Source organism: Urocitellus parryii, chromosome 3 (genome assembly GCF_045843805.1).
Source record: "Urocitellus parryii isolate mUroPar1 chromosome 3, mUroPar1.hap1, whole genome shotgun sequence".
Taxonomy (NCBI): Eukaryota; Metazoa; Chordata; class Mammalia; order Rodentia; family Sciuridae; genus Urocitellus; species Urocitellus parryii.
This window is the reverse complement of record NC_135533.1, coordinates 173,353,518-173,372,768: the sequence shown is the minus strand read 5'-3', so window position 1 is coordinate 173,372,768 and position 19,251 is coordinate 173,353,518. Positions and strand designations below refer to the sequence as shown.

General features: G+C 37.5%; 1 protein-coding gene across 1 annotated transcript in view; it reads left to right on the top strand.

Annotated features, from left to right (window-relative positions):
- The window catches only part of Erc2 (ELKS/RAB6-interacting/CAST family member 2), an 808,331-nt gene that overhangs the window by 124,623 nt on the left and 664,457 nt on the right, over window positions 1-19,251 (top strand). The window contains exons 2-3 of the mRNA XM_077796473.1: window positions 16,194-16,217; window positions 16,874-17,290. Coding sequence (XP_077652599.1) covers window positions 16,194-16,217; window positions 16,874-17,290 — 441 coding nt within the window. The remainder of the gene's footprint in view (window positions 1-16,193; window positions 16,218-16,873; window positions 17,291-19,251) is intronic.

Below are 19,251 nucleotides of genomic sequence, written 5' to 3'. Positions count from 1 at the left end.
AATTGGCTGGAGGGAACTTCAATTTTAGACACTGGCCTGTATCTGCTAATGATGAGATTGCAGTCAAATCCCTTAAGCCACCACAGTTAATCCTCTTGTGAAGTGGACATAATGTTGGCAGCTTCAAATCAGTATTGTCAGATGAATTAGCTGGTGAATGTGAGACATTTGAGTTTTGGTGAAGAAAATAGGACAGAGTAATCCAATGTCAAGTACACCCCCATCCTACCTACAACTCGAGCAAAGAGGACTGGAAACTTCTTCTCCCTCATATTGTTCACTTGTGTCTGTCATAGGGTGAGACAGTTTCCCTTCTGGTCCTCTCCTCTTTCTGTATTTCATTCACTATTTGCTGAGTATCTACTATGTGCTGTTTTCAGCATAATGAAAATTAGGAACATCTTTAAGAAGGTCATTCTGTGTGTCTGTGTATAAAATGAATAGACGATTACATGAGAACTTCCTTCCCACTATTCCCCCAACACAACACATATTAATACCTTGTAGAATGCCATTCCAGGGAACCTACTTTGGGAAGCATGATTGAAAAGCAATCTGATAAAAGTCATAAGGTTGTTTAATGTTGTAGCGTCCTGTTTGGTTAAAGAAACACACTAGGTTATTGGTCTTTGCATTTTGGCACTAACATCACCGGTATTTGAATTTAAGGCCAATCCTGTTGATGTTGTACATTTCTCTGGGTTCTTATCTCTTCCCCCAACCTATGGTCATTATTCCCTTGAGTCTTACCTAAGTAGAGTGATGTTGCATATATTATTTATTTTTACTTCTTCCATTCAATACTGTCTTAATAATTTATTGCATGTAGTTGTCATTTGTTCTTTTGCAAAATGGCATAATATTCCATTATATGCATGTGCCTTTATTTATTTTTGATGGATTATTTCTAGTTTTTATTTTACCTATAGAAATAATGCCATTTTTAATGTTCTTGTATGAGTCTTATACTAATAATTTCTTTAGGGGGTTCATCAAATTTTTTTCTGTGAGATGCTCAATTGTAAATATTTTAGACTTTGTGGATTACATGATTTCTGCTACTTTGCTTCATTCAGCAGTTGCTTACATAAATTAATGGATATGGCTGCATTCCAGTAAAATTTCGTTTATAAAAATAGACTTTAAGCCATATTTGACCCATAGACCATAGTTTGCCAATGCTTACTTTAGGTGTACACCTGAAGATAGTTTTTATTTTTTTTTTTATTTTTTTTTTTATTGGTCGTTCATAACATTACATAGTTCTTAATACATCATATTACACGGTTGATTCACGTGGATTATGAACTCCCGCTTTTACCCCGTATACAAATTGCTGTATCACATCAGTTTCCCTTCCATTGATTGACATATTGCCTTTTTAGTGTCTGATGTATTCTGCTGTCTGTCCTATTGTCTACTATCCCCCCTCCCCTCCCCTCCCCTCCCCTCCCCTTTTCTCTCTCTATCCCTTCTACTGTAAATCATTTCTTCCATTTGTATTATCTTGTCTTGCCCCTCCTTTCCTCTTATATGACATTTTGTATAACCCTGAGGATCGCCTTCCATTTCCATGCAATTTCCCTTCTCACTCCATTTCCCTCCCACCTCTCATCCCTGTTTAATGTTAATCTTCTTCTCAAGCTCTTCGTCCCTACCCTGTCCTTGTTTACTCCCCTTATATCAAAGGAGTCATTTGGTATTTGTTTTTTAAAGATTGACTAGCTTCACTTAGCATAATCTGCTCTAATGCCATCCATTTCCCTCCAAATTCTATGATTTTGTCATTTTTTAATGCAGAGTAATACTCCATAGTATATAAATGCCACATTTTTTTTATCCATTCATCTATTGAAGGGCATCTAGGCTGGTTCCACAGTCTTGCTATTGTGAATTGAGCTGCTATGAACATCGATGTAGCAGTGTCCCTGTAGCATGCTCTTGTTAGGGCTTTAGGGAATAGACCCAGAAGGGGAATAGCTGGGTCAAATGGTGGTTCCATTCCCAGCTTTCCGAGAAATCTCCATACTGCTTTCCAAATTGGCTGCACCAATTTGCAGTCCCACCAGCAATGAACAAGAGTGCCCTTTTCCCCGCATCCTCTCCAGCACTTATTGTTGTTTGACTTCCTAATGGCTGCCAGTCTTACTGGAGTGAGATGGTATCTTAGGGTAGTTTCGATTTGCATTTCTCTGACTGCTAGCGATGGTGAGCATTTTTTCATGTACTTGTTGATTGATTGTATGTCCTCCTCTGAGAAGTGTCTGTTCAGGTCCTTGGCCCATTTATTGATTGGGTTATTTGTTATCTTATTGTCTAATTTTTTGAGTTCTTTGTATATTCTGGTTATTAGGGCTCTATCTGAAGTGTGTGGAGTAAAGATTTGTTCCCAGGATGTAGGCTCCCTGTTTATCTCTCTTATTGTTTCTTTTGCTGAGAAAAAACTTTTTAGTTTGAGTAAGTCCCATTTGTTGATTCTATTTGTTAACTCTAGCGCTATGGGTGTCCTATTGAGGAATTTGGAGCCCGATCCCACAGCGTGTAGATCATAACCAACTTTTTCTTCTATCAGATGCCATGTCTCTGATTTAATATCAAGCTCCTTGATCCATTTTGAGTTAACTTTTGTGCACGGCGAGAGATAGGGATTCAGATTCATTTTGGTGCAAATGGATTTCCAGTTTTCCCAGCACCATTTGTTGAAGATGCTATCCTTCCTCCATTGCATGCTTTTAGCCCCTTTATCAAAAATAAGATAGTTGTAGTTTTGTGGATTGCGTACTGTGTCCTCTATTCTGTACCATTGGTCCACCCACCTGTTTTGGTACCAGTACCATGCTGTTTTTGTTACTATTGCTCTGTAGTATAGTTTGAAGTCTGGTATCACTATACCGCCTGATTCACACTTCCTGCTTAGTATTGTTTTTGCTATTCTGGGTCTTTTATTATTCCATATGAATTTCATGATTCTTTTATCTATTTCTACAAGATATGCTGTTGGGATTTTGATTGGCATTTCATTGAACTTATAGAGAACTTTTGGTAATATCGCCATTTTGATGATGTTAGTTCTGCCTATCCATGAGCAGGGTATATTTTTCCATCTTCTAAGGTCTTCTTCTATGTCTTTCTTTAGGGTTCTGTAATTTTCATTGTATAAATCTTTCACCTCTTTTGTTAGGTTGATTCCCAAGTATTTTATTTTTTTGGGGGATATTGTGAATGGAGTAGTTGTCCTCATTTCCGTTTCAGAGGATTTGTCGCTGATATACAGGAATGCCTTTGATTTATGCGTGTTGATCTTATATCCTGCCACTTTGCTGAATTCATTTATTAGCTCTAATAGCTTCTTTGTAGACCCTTTTGGGTCTGCTAGGTATAGAATCATATCATCTGCAAATAGTGATAATTTAAGTTCTTCTTTTCCTATTTTTATGCCTTTAATTTCTTTTGACTGTCTAATTGCTCTGGCCAGTGTTTCGAGGACTATGTTGAACAGAAGTGGTGAGAGAGGGCATCCCTGTCTTGTACCAGATCTTAGAGGGAATGCCTTCAATTTTTCTCCATTCAGAATGATGCTTGCCTGTGGCTTATCATAGATTGCTTTTACGATGTTGAGGTATGATCCAGTTATCCCTAATTTTTCTAGAGTTTTGAACATAAAGGGATGCTGTACTTTGTCGAAAGCTTTTTCTACATCTATCGAGATGATCATATGGTTCTTATTTTTAAGTCTATTGATGTGGTGGATAACATTTATTGATTTCCGTATATTGAACCAACCTTGCATACCAGGGATGAATCCTACTTGATCATGGTGTATAATTTTTTTGATATGTATTTGAATCCGGTTCGCCAGAATTTTATTGAGGATTTTTGCGTCAAGGTTCATTAGAGATATTGGTCTGTAGTTTTCTTTCTTTGAAGTGTCTTTGTCTGGTTTCGGAATCAGGGTGATGTTGGCCTCGTAGAACGAATTTGGAAGTTCTCCCTCTTTTTCTATTTCCTGAAATAGCTTGAAAAGTATTGGTGTTAGTTCCTCTTTAAAGGTTTTGTAAAACTCTGCTGTATACCCATCCGGTCCTGGGCTTTTCTTAGTTGGTAGTCTTTTGATGGTTTCTTCTATTTCTTCTATTGTTATTGGTCTGTTTAGGTTGTCTATATCCTCCTGGTTCAATCTGGGCAGATCGTAAGACTTAAGGAATTTATCTATGCCTTCACTATCTTCTATTTTATTGGAGTATAAGGCTTCAAAATAGTCTCTGATTATCTTCTGTATTTCTGAAGTGTCTGTTGTGATATTGCCTTTTTCATCCCGTATGCTAGTAATTTGGGTTCTCTCTCTTCTTCTCTTCGTTAGCATGGCTAAGGGTCTGTCAATTTTATTTATTTTTTCAAAGAACCAGCTTTTAGTTTTGTCAATTTTTTCAATTGTTTCTTTTGTTTCAATTTCATTAATTTCAGCTCTGATTTTAATTATTTCTTGCCTTCTACTTCTTTTGCTGTTGTTTTGCTCTTCTTTTTCTAGGATTTTGAGATGAAGTAGGAGATCATTTATTTGTTGGTTTTTTCTTTTTTTTGAGGAATGAACTCCAAGCAATGAATTTTCCTCTTAGAACTGCTTTCAATGTGTCCCATAGATTCCGATATGTTGTGTCTGTGTTTTCATTTAACTCTAGGAATTTTTTAATTTCCTCCTTGATGTCTTCTAAAACCCATTGATCACTCAGCAATCTATTGTTCATTCTCCAGGTGATGTTTGATTTTTCCTTTCTTCTTTTATCATTGATTTTTCAGTTTCATTCCATTATGATCAGAGAAGATGCATGGTATTATCTCTACCTCTTTGTATTGTCTAAGAGTTGCCCTGTGACATAGTATATGGTCTATTTTTGAGAAGGTTCCATGTGCTGCTGAGAAAAAAGTGTAGCTACTTGATGTTGGGTGGTATAGTCTATATATGTCAATTAAGTCTAGGTTGTTAATTGTGTTATTGAGTTCTATAGTTTCCTTATTTAACTTTTGTTTGGAAGATCTGTCCAGTGGTGAGAGAGGTGTGTTGAAGTCTCCCATGATTACTGTATGGTGGTCTATTAGACTCTTGAACTTGAGAAGAGTTTGCTTGATGAACACGGCTGCACCATTATTTGGGGCATATATATTTATGATTGTTATGTCTTGTTGGTGTATGGTTCCCTTGAGCAGTATGAAGTGTCCTTCTTTATCCCTTTTGATTAGCTTTGGCTTGAAATCTATTTTATTAGATATGAGTATGGACACTCCTGCTTGTTTCCGTGGTCCATATGAGTGATATGATTTTTCCCAACCTTTCACCTTCAGTCTATGTACATCTTTTCCTATCAAATGCGTCTCCTGTAGACAGCATATTGTTGGGTCTTGTTTTGTGATCCATTCTACTAGCCTGTGTCTCTTAATTGGTGAGTTTAAGCCATTAACATTTAGGGTTATTATTGAGATATGGTTTGTTCTTCTATCCATATTTGTTTATTGATGTTACTAAACCTGATTTGTTATCCTCTTTGACTACTTTCCCCCCTTTACTGTCCTACCTCCCATTGTTGGTTATCAATGTTATTTTCCATTTCCTCTTCCTGTAATGTTTTGCCAAGGATTTTTTGAAGAGATGGTTTTCTAGCTGCGAATTCTTTTAACTTTTGTTTATCGTGGAAGGTTTTCATTTCATCTTCTAACCTGAAGCTTAATTTCGCCGGATACAAGATTCTTGGTTGGAATCCATTTTCTTTAAGCGTTTGAAATATGTTATTCCAGGATCTTCTAGCTTTTAGAGTCTGTGTTGAGAGATCAGCTGTTATTCTGATTGGTTTACCCCTAAATGTAATCTGCTTCCTTTCCCTTGTAGCTTTTAAAATTCTCTCCTTATTCTGTATGTTGGACATCTTCATTATAATGTGTCTAGGTGTGGATCTCTTATGATTTTGCACATTCGGCGTCCTGTAGGCTTCTAGGATTTGGGATTCTGTCTCATTCTTCAAGTCTGGGAAGTTTTCTTGTATTATTTCACTGAATAGATTGCTTAATCCTTTGGTTTGGAGCTCTGTGCCTTCCTGTATCCCAATGACTCTTAAGTTTGGTCTTTTGATATTATCCCATAGCTCTTGAATGTTCTGCTCATGGTTTCTTAGTAGACTTGCTGAGCTATCTATGTTCTTTTCAATTTGAAATACTCTGTCTTCAGTGTCTGATGTTCTATCTTCTAAGTGATCCACTCTGCTGGTAGTATTCTCAATTGAGTTTTTAAGTTGGTTTATTGTTTCCTGCATTTCTAGTATTTCTATTTGTTTGTTTTTTATTACCTCTATCTCCCTGTGAAATTGATCTTTTACTTCCTGGATTTGTTTGTCAATGTGATCTTTCATTGTCTGATTTTGCTGTCTCATGTCTTCCTTGAGACTCCAGATCATCTGAAGCATGTATGTCCTGAGCTCTCTATCTGACATTCCATCTGTTGCAGCTATTACCTCTTCTAAAGTTGAGTTGACCTGCATTGCCTGTGGTCCTTTCTTTCCTTGTCGTTTCATACTGCTGGCGTTTCTTTCTGCTTGGTGAAATTGTTGTGTCTTTGATATTTTCCCCCTCTATTTATTTATATTGCTCTTGTATAGTTGAAAAATCACCCTTGCAGGGCAGGTAGTGGCTGTGATCCTCCTCCAATTAGTGTGATCCGTCTACCATGCTGGCAGGCCCTAGGTCTGCTTTGCTGGTCGGTCAAAGGTCCACCTACCCAGCAGGCGCCAGGGGCACCTGTGTCACTCCATAGGTTGCTGGGCCTAACCTCCCGATGGTTTGCAGGCACTGGGGGAGGGGCCAGTTCCGCCCCTTAGCAGGCTTTGGGCCCGCTCTGCTGGTGTTCACACTCCCGCCTACCTGCAGACACTGGGGGAGGGGACGGGCCTAGCCCTCAGCCGTCCGCCGGACCTGTCCTAGTGGGTCCGGTCCGCGTTCCCCGCCGGCGCGTGTAGCTGCTGTCACTTGGTTGGTTGCTGGGCCTGACCCGCCCGCCCGTGGCTGCAGGTTCGCCTAGCTTGCAGGTACTCAAGATAGTTTTTTTAAAAAAAAATTTTTGTAGTTGTCGATGGACAGAATACTTTTATTTTATTTGCTTATTTTTATGTGGTGCTAAAGATTGAGCCCAGTGCCTCACACATGGTAGGCAAGTGCTCTGCCACTGAGCTACAGCCCAAGCCCAAGATAAAGTTTTTTGGATGAGTATATGTATGGTTAGTTCTTTTTATTTATTTATTTTTTAGTTGTACTTGGACACAATACCTTTATTTTATTTATTTTATGTGGTGCTGAGGATTGAACCCAGGGCCTTGCACATGCTAGGCACATGTTCTACTGCTGAGCCACAACCTCAGCACCCCTGTATGGTTAGTTCTTGCCAATTTATTTTTTCTAAGTGATTGCCTTAGTTTATCCTTACAGCAGCTGTTTTAGTTCTTCTTGGTCCACATCCTTGTCATCATTTGCTGTTGTAAGACTTATTATTACTGTTGCTGTTATCATAATAATTAATATAAAGTGTGTATTCGTGTGTGTGTGTGTGTGTGTGTGTGTGTGTGTTTGTGTTGTGGCCAAGAGAGCGTGGTGTAGTGGTGTAATATGCTTTCTCATTATGGTTTTCATATGCATTTTTCTGATTACTAACAAGGTTAAACTTCTTTCTATATGATTACTGGCTGTTCATATTCATCTTCTATGAAATGTCCATTTTTTGGTGCATTTTTCTATTGTTGATTTCTTCTTATTTTTTGAGGATTCTGTGTATATTCTGGATAAAAGTTTCTTGTTATTTTAATGTATTGCAAATATTACCTTTCATTTATGGCTCATTTTTTCATTCTATGGTGTCTTTTGTTGAACAGAAATCCCTAATATTAACAGAGTTAGATTTATCTATCTTTTTTTATGGCTCTATTTTATTTTGCCCTATTAATAAGAAAAACTTTATTATTTTTAATAATTTATAAATTCTAAGTAGAATACCACATAATGTAATTAATAATATTACACTTTTTTTCTACTTATTTTCTGGTCTTGGTATTCTAAACTCAGGCCTCCAGGAAAATATTGATTAGCAGTGATGGTGATAGTGTGTATGCTTTTATGCCTCATTTTAGAAGGAATTTTTTTAACATTTACCATTGAGACAGACATATATCATCTCTGCTATAGATATACTCTGTAAGTTAAAGAACTTCCTCTTTATTTCTAGTTTGCAAAGATTTTTTTAAAAAAATGTGCATGACTTCATATCTTGAACTATTCATTCATATAATTTTCCTTTTTTTAAAAAAATACTTTTTTAGTTGTTAATGGACCTTTTATTTTTATTTGCTTATTTATATGTGGTTCTGGGAATAAAATGCAGTGCCTTACATGTAAGAGGCAAGCACTGTACTGCTGAGCTACAACTCCAGCCCCTAATTTTCCCTTTTTATTAATGTGGCAATTTACATGAAGAGTTTGTTGAACAACCCTGTAAATCCTAGAAGAAACCCAACTTGGTCATGATGTATTGTCTTTCTTATATACTTCTAAAGGCCTTTTGCTAATAATACTCATTGTCTAGGTGTGAAGTTTGGCCTCTGCACTACCTTTCTTATGTAGTTCATGTCTAGGTATTGTGTCAAATTGTCAAGTCTCAACAGATAAATTGTGGGAGAGTTTCTTCTTTTTCCTAAGGAGTTTGTACAAATTGGAATCACCTTGGTTTTCTTTGTGGGAAGAATTTTAAACTGCTGACTCAGAACACTTCAGGCTTCTTTCTTTTTCTACGGTTAGTTTGTATAAGATACCTTTTTAGTAGTTCATCTATTTCATTGATAATTTCAAATTTATTCGCATAAAGTTAAAATTATTTGCATTTCACTTTTAAATATCTCCTGTGTATTGTGATTTCTGAGAGGTTTATCTTATTAGACATTTCAATGAACCAGAGTTCTGTTCTGTGGTCATCTTTATTGTATTTTGTTCATTACTTCTTTCTTTTCTCTTAGCCCATCTATAGGTTTTCATTTCTTTCTTTTTTTTTTTTTCAAAAGAGAGAGAGAGAGAATTTTTTAACATTTATTTTTTAGTTTTCGGTGGACACAACATCTTTATTTCTATGTGGTGTTGAGGTTCGAACCCAGCGCCCCGCGCATGCCAGGCGAGCTTACTACCACTTGAGCCACATCCCCAGCCCTATAGGTTTTCATTTCTAATAGTATATTTTTCTTTTCTTTCTTTTTTTTTTTTAAATATTTTCAGTTGTAGATGGACACTCTACCTTTGTGTTTTTTGTGGTGCTGGGAATTGAACCTAGTGTTCCACGCATGCTAGGCAAGCGCTCTACCACTGAGCCACAACCCCAGGCCCTAACAATATATTTTTCATTAGTGTAGATTTCCTTTTTCAAATATGCTTGTTCCTTTTGGAGAATCACTTATATCTCTATCTTATATCTATCTTATATCTCTTTAAGTATTTGTTTCCTTAAACATTTTAAAAACATTTTATTTTTTGCATGTGTCTTTCATGGAACTTTCCTGGTGTCCATGATAATGTCTTCTGCCTTCCTGTACTCTCACAAAGGGAGGAACTAGGGACACTAATCTATACAAGTTCCCTTTGCAAATCTGGGTTCCATGGGAGAATCTAATCTGCTTGCTTTGCTTCATAGAGTCCCAGTTCACCCTCTCAGTCTCAATACTTATACTGGCTTTTGCTACTTATTAGAGGAAGAGATAGTACATGTGAGCTTGCTAATGGGCTCTTTTCTGCATCTCTTTCTCATTCCTCCCACCCGAATCCCACCTTTCTTTTCCTTGGAGATTTCTCTTACTTCCTTGAAAGCCCAGTTGTTATGCTTTGAAAAGTAGATTTGTTTTTATTTACTGAAGCATGGTAGAAGGGCCTATCAGAAGATGTAGTCTGTCATAATGTCAGATATGGAAGTCATTATATTATGTCTTCCTTAGTGTCACTGAACTGTATTTGAAACTGGGAATAAACTGGACACAAGCTATGTAGCTCCCATTCCGTTTATCCATGTTTAATGTACAGATGAGTTGTTTAAAACTGTTTCCTTTTTGTGGACTGAAGAGGGGACTAATCTTTACTATGCAGGGCAGAATTTAAATTATACAACTAAGTAGAGAGAAAGTGTAAAAAGGACTAGTTAAAGGATAAGTATCAGGATCAATATGATGCATTCTACTTGTGTTCTTAGCAGTGACTTGCAGAGAGCAAACCGTAGCCTGGATTTCCATTTTCACAGCTGCTTTGCTTCCTCCCCCTGATGTCTTTCCAGTGGAGGGGTGGGTTTTGGAGAAGGGAGTTTGATTATGAGTTTGGATTCATTATGCTCAGCTAGGAAATGATCCCAGAATTTGGATGGGGAGTAAAAAGTTTTGTTCAACCACATATTCACTATTGTATTTGAAGGGAATTAGTTGTTGGATCATCTGTATTACCTGTCCTATGAATGCGGAGATGACAGCAGTTTGAATGGGGCCCAGGGATGAGGCTGGACTAGCTGGTGATATCCTTATATAGGCGGGCATTAGAAGGACCTTTCTCTCCTGGTGTGCAGTACAATGGACACCTCAGCAAAAGTGGTTGAGGTTTTGAGAAATCGAGACCACAGTGGTGCCTGGAGATTCCACAGAGATGGCTATAGAATACTGCTTTGCAGAATGCAGATTTGAAGGGTATGTGATAGGTCAAACGGAAATGAATGCTCATTAATTATTTATCAGTGGGGCTTGAGTGACTACCTTGAAGTATGCTTACGTGGTTGAAGAGGGGTGGGTGGTTTGATCTGAAGGAACTGAGTAGTCTCAGGAGCAGGGAATTGAAAACTGTGCATTGTTTTTCTTATTTTGACTGTTGGGGAAGGTAGTGTGGCTTTGCTAGAGATTTAACTTGAATTGTATACTAGTCTTTTAGAACTAGTTTTTCTTGAGCATGTCTTCTATTGTCTATACAGTCCAATTCCAGGAACTTGGAAAGTAAATCTTAAGTAAGTTGTTCTTGAGGTGTTCCATGTCATTAACTACCAGAACGGACCCAGTGATGCAGAAGTGCAATGATTTAGAGAATATCTTAGCCCCCCTGTAGGAGACACCATGGCTAGGTTGTCAAAGTAAAGAGTCCAATTTTGGTTTAGTCTCACCAGGATGAACTCCAGGATTCCAGAAACCAAAATTTTGGTTTTGAGAGTGTATACATTTGCTCTTAGATCTCTCATATAACCTGTGTGAATCTCATTTTCTCATTTGTTTTTTTTTAAAAAAAGGATCTGCAAGCCATTCTTTAAGTTCTCTTCCAGCTCTTAAAGTTCTGATTCTGTGTCTGCAGGTGGCTTATGCCTTTCAGAATGTGGGTCATTGTTGCTGTCCTCTGGCAGCAGTCCCAGCCCATCTTGACTGATGTAGGTGTTTACTCTGTTCCTGGTACCCATTTATTCTTCATTAAATGATTTATCTTCATTAAGTTTAGCAATTCCTAGGTAGTAGGAATTATTACTCTATCAGTCTTACAAACATGGAAACTGAGGCAGAAAGGCTATGATTTTCCTGGGTTATTTATCACCAAAGGTGCTATTATATTTTGTAATTGACATCATCTATGTTAAATATCTAACCAGAGAAGGAAAATCTAGTGAGTTATTCTTGAAACTTGAGTTGAATCTCTTAAAAGTAGAACAGTGGTGGAGAGAGAGAGGAAAAAAAATGAGAATGAGATTGCTTCAGATCCCTTCCCCATCCTCAGGGAAGTTAAGCAGAAAGAAGATCAAAGCTCTGCAAGGTACTCACATTTTGCACAAGCATCTTTTTTTTTGTAGGAACATAGGAGAGACATGTTTAATTTTGAATATTTTGAAATTATGTTTGATCTTAGCCAGAAGGTTGAGAAACTATGAATATCTTTAAAAAGAGAATGACAAATGAATGTAAACATAGATTTGAGAAGCTTTTGAACACTAAATATTAGGGTGATTATCAGGCTGTATTTGCTCATGCCGAAGTCATCTAGTGACTAATCAAATAGGCTATCTGGGAAATAAATGTTATTCCTTAGTAAATATATGACCTAGAAATAGCCATCAAAATCACCTCTCATGAGAAACAGCCTGGTTAAGATAGCTAATTCTGTTTTTTTTCCTTTTTTTTATTGGTTGTTCAAAACATTACAAAGCTCTTGACATATCATATTTCATACATTAGATTCAAGTGGGTTATGAACTCCCATTTTTACCCCAATAAAGATTGCAGAATCACATCAGTTACACATCCACATTTTTACATAATGCCATATTAGTAACTGTTGTATTCTGCTACTTTTCCTATCCTCTACTATCCCCCCACCCCTCCCCTCCCATCTTCTCTCTCTACCCCATCTACTGTAATTCATTTCTCTCCTTGTTTATTTTCCCATTCCCCTCACAACCTCTTATATGTAATTTTGTATAACAATGAGGATCTCCTTCCATTTCCATGCAATTTCCCTTTTCTCTCCCTTTCCCTCCCACCTCATGTCTCTGTTTAATGTTAATCTTTTCCTCCTGCTCTTCCTCTTTGCTCTGTTCTTAGTTGCTCTCATTATATCAAAGAAGACATTTGGCATTTGTTTTTTAGGGATTGGCTAGCTTCACTTAGCATAATCTGCTCTAGTGCCAGGATAGCTAATTCTTAACTGTGAGAATTGCTATAACTATTATAGATGCCTATCTATCTGCTTTTAACACCTGACCCTCATTGTTTTGCAGCCATCCTGAAATATTTGTGCCACTTCTGAGGACAGGTGCCAGAGTGGTTTGAGCAGGGACATTGGGGTCAGACTACCTAGATGAGCACCTGACTAGACAACTTACCTATCCGGTGACATGGAGCAAGTTACTTAATTTGTTTGTGCTCCCATTTTCTCATCCATTAGGTGGAGATCATAACAGTGGTGCCTCTTAGGGCAGTTGTGAGAGTTAGAAGAACTTAGGACCACGTGTGACAAGTGGTAAATGGCTAGACAGATTTTTGTTGTTATTCTTCTTTAATAGGTGGTCTCTCTTTGCCTCTGGACCTTTACATGGTCTCTTCTCTTTCCATCTTTTTTCAGGGGACAGATTCTCATTTATTCCTCAAGACATAGCCCAGTGGTGGTCCCTTGGTTTGGGAATATTTATCTATGTGGCCCTAGCCTGGGCTACATCTTCTGTACATTTCCAGCTACCTGGCTATGACAACATAACCCTCATGACACAGTATTGATTCTGTTGAATTACCTGTCCATGGGAATTGTGAGAGTAGATTATTTATTTTTTTATGTTTTTGGAGCATGGAGGAGATACTGGTCCCTCCCCCTACACTATAACAAATAAAAACAAATCATACGTTGTATATTGAATGGATAAATGGACCATTTCTTCTATTCTCTCTTGCCCTTTCTTCTTTCCTATTTTCTTTCCATCTTTCTTCCTATCAACCTTCCTATTTACCTCCCTTCCTACTTATCCCCTTCCCTAACTTCTTAATTTCCTCATTTCTTTTACCTTCAGACTTGGCACTGAATGTATATTCTTAGTTGTTCCTCATAGGAGCAGGTAGGTATTACAATGATTTCCACTTTGTAGAGGTGGAAACAATAGGCAACTCATCCAACCAAAATGCCATTTCCTTTACAAAATTGTCCTTCCAGTGTTGCTGCCTCTGCTCAAATCATTTCAGCAATTTTTCTTTGGAATTCCCTCTGGCCAGTTTATAAACCATACGAGAAAATAGATCTTATTTTGGTTACTCTCAGAAAAGATACTTTCTATTCTGATCATCCTGATTTATCATGTTTGTCTCCAAATAAATTTGGATCATCTCAGAAATCCAAACCATCTTCAAAGGATGAAGATTTGCCATCAATAATATTTAATTGAGCTGGGTGTGGTGACACACACCTATAATCCCAGTGGTTTAGGAGGCTAAGGCAGGAGGATCACCAATTTGAGGCCTGCCTGAACAACTTAGCTCCTAACTCAAAATAAAAAATAAAAAGGGGCCAGGGATGTAGCTCAGTGGTAGAGTACCCCTGGGTTAAGTCTCCAGTTGAAAGGAAGGAAGAAAGGATGAATATTTAATCAGAAGACAGTTGTTAAAGCATGCTCCCAAGAGACTTGGCAGCAGCTACATCACTAAATGCTATATATTCTCTTGTGGGCTTTGTTTTGATTGGTTTAGTGCAATATGGAAAAATATTGTATTAGCATTTGTTTCCACCTCATTTTTTTATTACAGCTTTATTGAGGTATATATTTATCCCATGTAAAGTGTAAAATTCATCAGTTTCAGTATATTTACAAAGCTGTATAACTAACATCTTAGAACATTTTTATCATCTCCCAAGGAAATCCCATACTATTTAGTAGTTACTGTTCATTTCTTCTTTCCCACCCTCCTGGCAATTATTAATTTATTTTCTATAAATTTGCTTATTCTGGACATTCATTAGTGGAATCATAAAATTTGTAATCTTTTGTGATTAAATTCTTTCACAATGACAAAATGTTTTCAACATTTATCCTTGTAGTATATACTACTGCTTTAATACTTTTTATGGCTGAATAATATCCCATTGAATGAAAATATCATACTTTATTTACCTATTTGTCAGTTGTTGACATGGAATATTTCCACTTTCTGTCTAATATGAATAACATTGCTATGAATATCCATGTATGAATCAATTGAAAAATAGATAAATGTGGTTTATCCCAATTTTGGAATAATCCTTATAGAAAGGAATGAAATACTGAGACTTTATTATATCATGGATAAACCTTGAAAACATGCTAAGTGAAAGAAACCACTTACTATATGATTCTGTTGTTACGAAATATCTAACATGGGTAAATCCATAAAGACCGGAAGTAAATTAGTGGTTACCAGGGCTGTGGAAGGGTGAAGGGGATGGGGAGTAACTTGTAAAGCGTTTCTTTCTGAGGTGATAAAAATGTTCAAAAATGTGTTGTGTTGGGCTGGGGATCTAGCTCAGCTGGTAGAGTGTTTGCCTTGCAGGCACAAATTTCAATCCCCAGCAACACCAAAGGAAAAAAAAAAAGTTGTGTTGATGATTGCACTTTGTGAATATTCTACAGCCTACTGAATTTTACATTTTATATGGGTGCATTTTATTACAAAAATAATTCATAATCTCTATTGTTTAATGCATACCAGTTGCTACTTTCCCTGCAGTACTCTGAGAGGTGCTGTGGCATGTGGATGAGAATGGTACTTGTCTCCTATGATCTAAGAAGTTCTCAGTGGACATTCCTAAATAGTGAAGAGAAGTAGATATTCATATGATCCAATGGTGTATCACACAGTGTTAGTTTCTGGTAATAGGCTACTCTCAGAAAGATCTCAACACTTCTAAGTATCAACCATAGGATTTCAAAATGGTGACTATCCCAATGTTTATATAACGTAGACATAGTGTTTTCCATCATGTATAACATTGTGAATGCCCTGTGGGCAGGAGTCTTGCTTTATGTCCATCTTGAGTCCTGTGTTTAGCATTGTATTTTGTCCACAAATAGGATTATGTGTCTGTGAATGAATGAGTAATTGCTGTTTTTGAAGTCTCCTGGTTTTGTCCCTAGGACAAAAATACCTTCAGGCTTATGGCTGCCTCCTCCAATTGGCTCTGCGGGGAAGGTGTTGCTGAATTGACCAAATGACTTCATGCAAGGGTTTCTTTTTTCACAACTGGTAACAATTTTGTTTCTGTGGTGCTTCTACTCTGATTTTGGTTGTAGTGGCTACCTGAAACAACATATGGGTATTTTTGGAGTGTTGTGATTTCCTCCCTGGTAAGACACCCAAGACTTTGGGTCTTGTGAGATTTAGGAAAATGAAAGATGGAATAAACCTCACAATTATTATTTTTCTTTTTCGTTTTTACTTCTTTCCCCCCTCCCCCAACATGTATCAAACTTCAGTGCTATAGATGCTGTGTAGCTTATGGGTCTTTGCTCTAATAAGATTTTTTTTTTCTTTTTTCCTTCTGTAAAGGTACTCTATGTTGATTAAGTGCTTTTTGTTAAATATCCTTTGCTTGCACTGGACTTCTCTTTGTGTTGATTTTTTGCTTCATTTTTTTTTTCCATTTCTCATGCTGTTCAGTTACTGGATGCCAGAAGAACCAAGGTTTGTCCACTCTTTGCAGCTTGTTTGTTTTGCTCTGTATAGCCTCACTTCCTTGTGTGTTTGGGTGTGTTTGTCTGTGTCTGCATTTGTTCCCTTTTGCTTGCAGAGGCAGTAATCCTGTTTACTAAACCTGTTCGCAGCTTTATTTGTAAAATAAATAAGTAAAATTTTAAAAAGTCCCTGTTTATGTCTACTTGTAGTGGATGCCATTATTTTCATTTTTAAACGGACATACATTTAACAGGAAAAATAATGGATAGTAGAATAAAGAACATCTTAGGAAACAAGGAATACTGAGTCTGGAGTGTTGTGGGCATAAATAGGATGTGTTTGTGAAAGTTTCCCTCTAACCCTTTCACTTCCTAAATTAAAGCTCTATAGATGTATACTTTCCCTTGTGATTGACACTAATATACTGTTTCTGTGTATGTGTACATTTCTTTTCTCCTAAGACATTCAGAAAGCATCACTGAATTAATATCCCCCTTTCCATGTGCTGTCCCATGCTTCTGAAGTCACCATGGAGGACTTCATGGCTGGCCCCCTGGAACTCATGATTAACATTCCATTTTCATGGTGTGGAAGCAGCAAACAGTGCCTGACACTTTCATTGACTTTTTTACTTTTCCTATCCTGCTCTGTCTTTCTCATCGTAGCACCTGCAGTTGACAATCCAGGCTCTTCAGGATGAGCTGCGAACCCAGAGAGACCTCAACCACCTCCTGCAGCAGGAGAGTGGCAACCGTGGAGCGGAGCACTTCACCATTGAGCTGACGGAGGAGAACTTCAGGAGGCTCCAGGCTGAGCATGATAGACAGGCCAAGGAGCTCTTCCTGCTGAGGAAGACCCTGGAGGAAATGGAGCTAAGAATCGAGACACAGAAACAGACCCTCAACGCCCGAGATGAATCGATCAAAAAGCTCCTGGAGATGTTGCAAAGTAAAGGTTTACCATCCAAAAGCCTTGAGGATGACAACGAGCGGACGCGCCGGATGGCAGAGGCTGAATCTCAGGTCAGCCACTTGGAAGTAATTTTAGACCAGAAAGAGAAGGAAAACATTCATCTGAGAGAGGTAAGACATTCACTCACTTTCTCTTATTTTATAAATTAAGTTGTTAGCAAGTTATTTTCATAGGTGGGAAGATATCTTCAGCTTTAATAAAATTTCCTTCATCATCTGCTTTATAATCATTCTGTCTGCTTATGACCATATTAAACTGGAATTTTACCTTAGTTTCTTCCTCTTTTCACCACATATGCATTCCATTCATATTCAGGTACTCGGGATCCAAGCATGTGCAGCACATGATAATCCTAAAGTGGTTTACAGTTGTTTCCCACAGGTGGCGATAGTTTTGGGGTCTTTTAAGTACAGCACTACTTAAGCTTATTTGTTTATCAAACATCATCTCTTTAAAGGAACAAAACAAATAGGTTATTAGCAACAGAGTGAACTTAAATATTTTTTATAACTGAATTGAGGGTAGAATGTACAGGAAGTAAAACAAATGGGTGTTTCTGGAAAGAATGGTAAACTGTGCAGACCAATTTTGAACGTTTACATTTAAGATAATCTTTGTCTGCATTTACATTTGTCTAGGACACAGTGTTTTGGGTTTTCTGAGTATGTGTTTTGCCCTTAGTGGATTAAATCATTGAAGTCCTTTACAGACAGTCTGTCTGGTTTTCTACCACCATTGAAATGTTGTGATGCTCAGATATCTGAGAATATGTGGTTGGGTAAAGGTTAGAAAAAAATGTGGGTGACAGCCAGGGTTTGAAATTGTTCCAGAAGTTACTTGCCACTGTGGTGGATACAGACCTTGAAAGTGTCATGTAGGCAAATATACTGAAGGGGACATGCATCACACAGCAAATCATAAGCAATAAAGTGGCATTAAATATATTTCAAAATATTCTACAGCAATAAATAATTCCAGAGCAGACTAGATTTCTTGGCATTGACTACCTGTTCAGATGGGCATTCCTTCTTGTGAGTCACTTGTTCAGAAAACCTGACTTTCATGTTGGGATTTGCTAAAATGCAAATGCTCCCAGGAGTTTTCTCTGATGGAGATTGTATTTGGTTAGAACATTTGAACAAACTTTGTCTTCAAACCTAATGATCTCTATTCTGATTCTCCCTTATGGTTTTCTTTTATTTTTTCATGAGATCTTAGCCACATACTTGGGAAGCCACATGGCTTTGTTTCATACTGAGATACTTGAAGCGATGTTTTGTTGAGCAGAGTCTTCCCATCCATATTCCAAGAGAATGAATATGGTGGGAAGACTTGTAAGATGATCCCCAGTGATCCCTGCCTCTTGGATTCACATCCTTCTGTAATTTCCCTTCCTTGAGTATTGGCTAATGTGTGACTTGCATATAAACAATAGAATATGGCAAAGGTAATGAGATGTCAATGTCACATCCATGATTAGGTTTCTTAAGACTATTATTTCAATCTTGCTAGCAGACTGTGTTGCCTCCTTCACTTTCATGCTTTGGTAAAGCAGGCTGCTATGTGGAAAGGCTCATGTGGTAAGAGGTGAGGGTAGTCTCCAGCCAATATACAGTGAGGAATGGAAGTACTCAGTCTGACAGCTTTGAATCACTGAAAACTGCCTACAGTCACTTAGTGTGCTTAGAGGTGGAACCTTGTACAGTCAAGCCCTCAGATGGAATGACAGCCTCTGGGCTGACACTTTACAGCTTGTGAGAGACCATGAAGCAGAGAAACCAGGTAAGCTATGCCTGGATTACTGACTAATGGAATCTGTGAGTTAATAAACGTGTGTTTTTTTATGCTGATGAATTCTGAAATGATTTGTTATAGTAATAGATAGCTAATACAGTAGATCAGATATTAGTCCTCTCCCTGTCTCACTCCATAAACTTCCCATGTAGTTTACAGAAGAGAAATAATAATCCTGGTATTTATTACTTGCATGTAGATTGACTTTGGATTTTAAAATTTTGCTTGTGTTTTCTCAAAGTTATGGTTGATAGAGAATCACTACAGTTGAACAAAC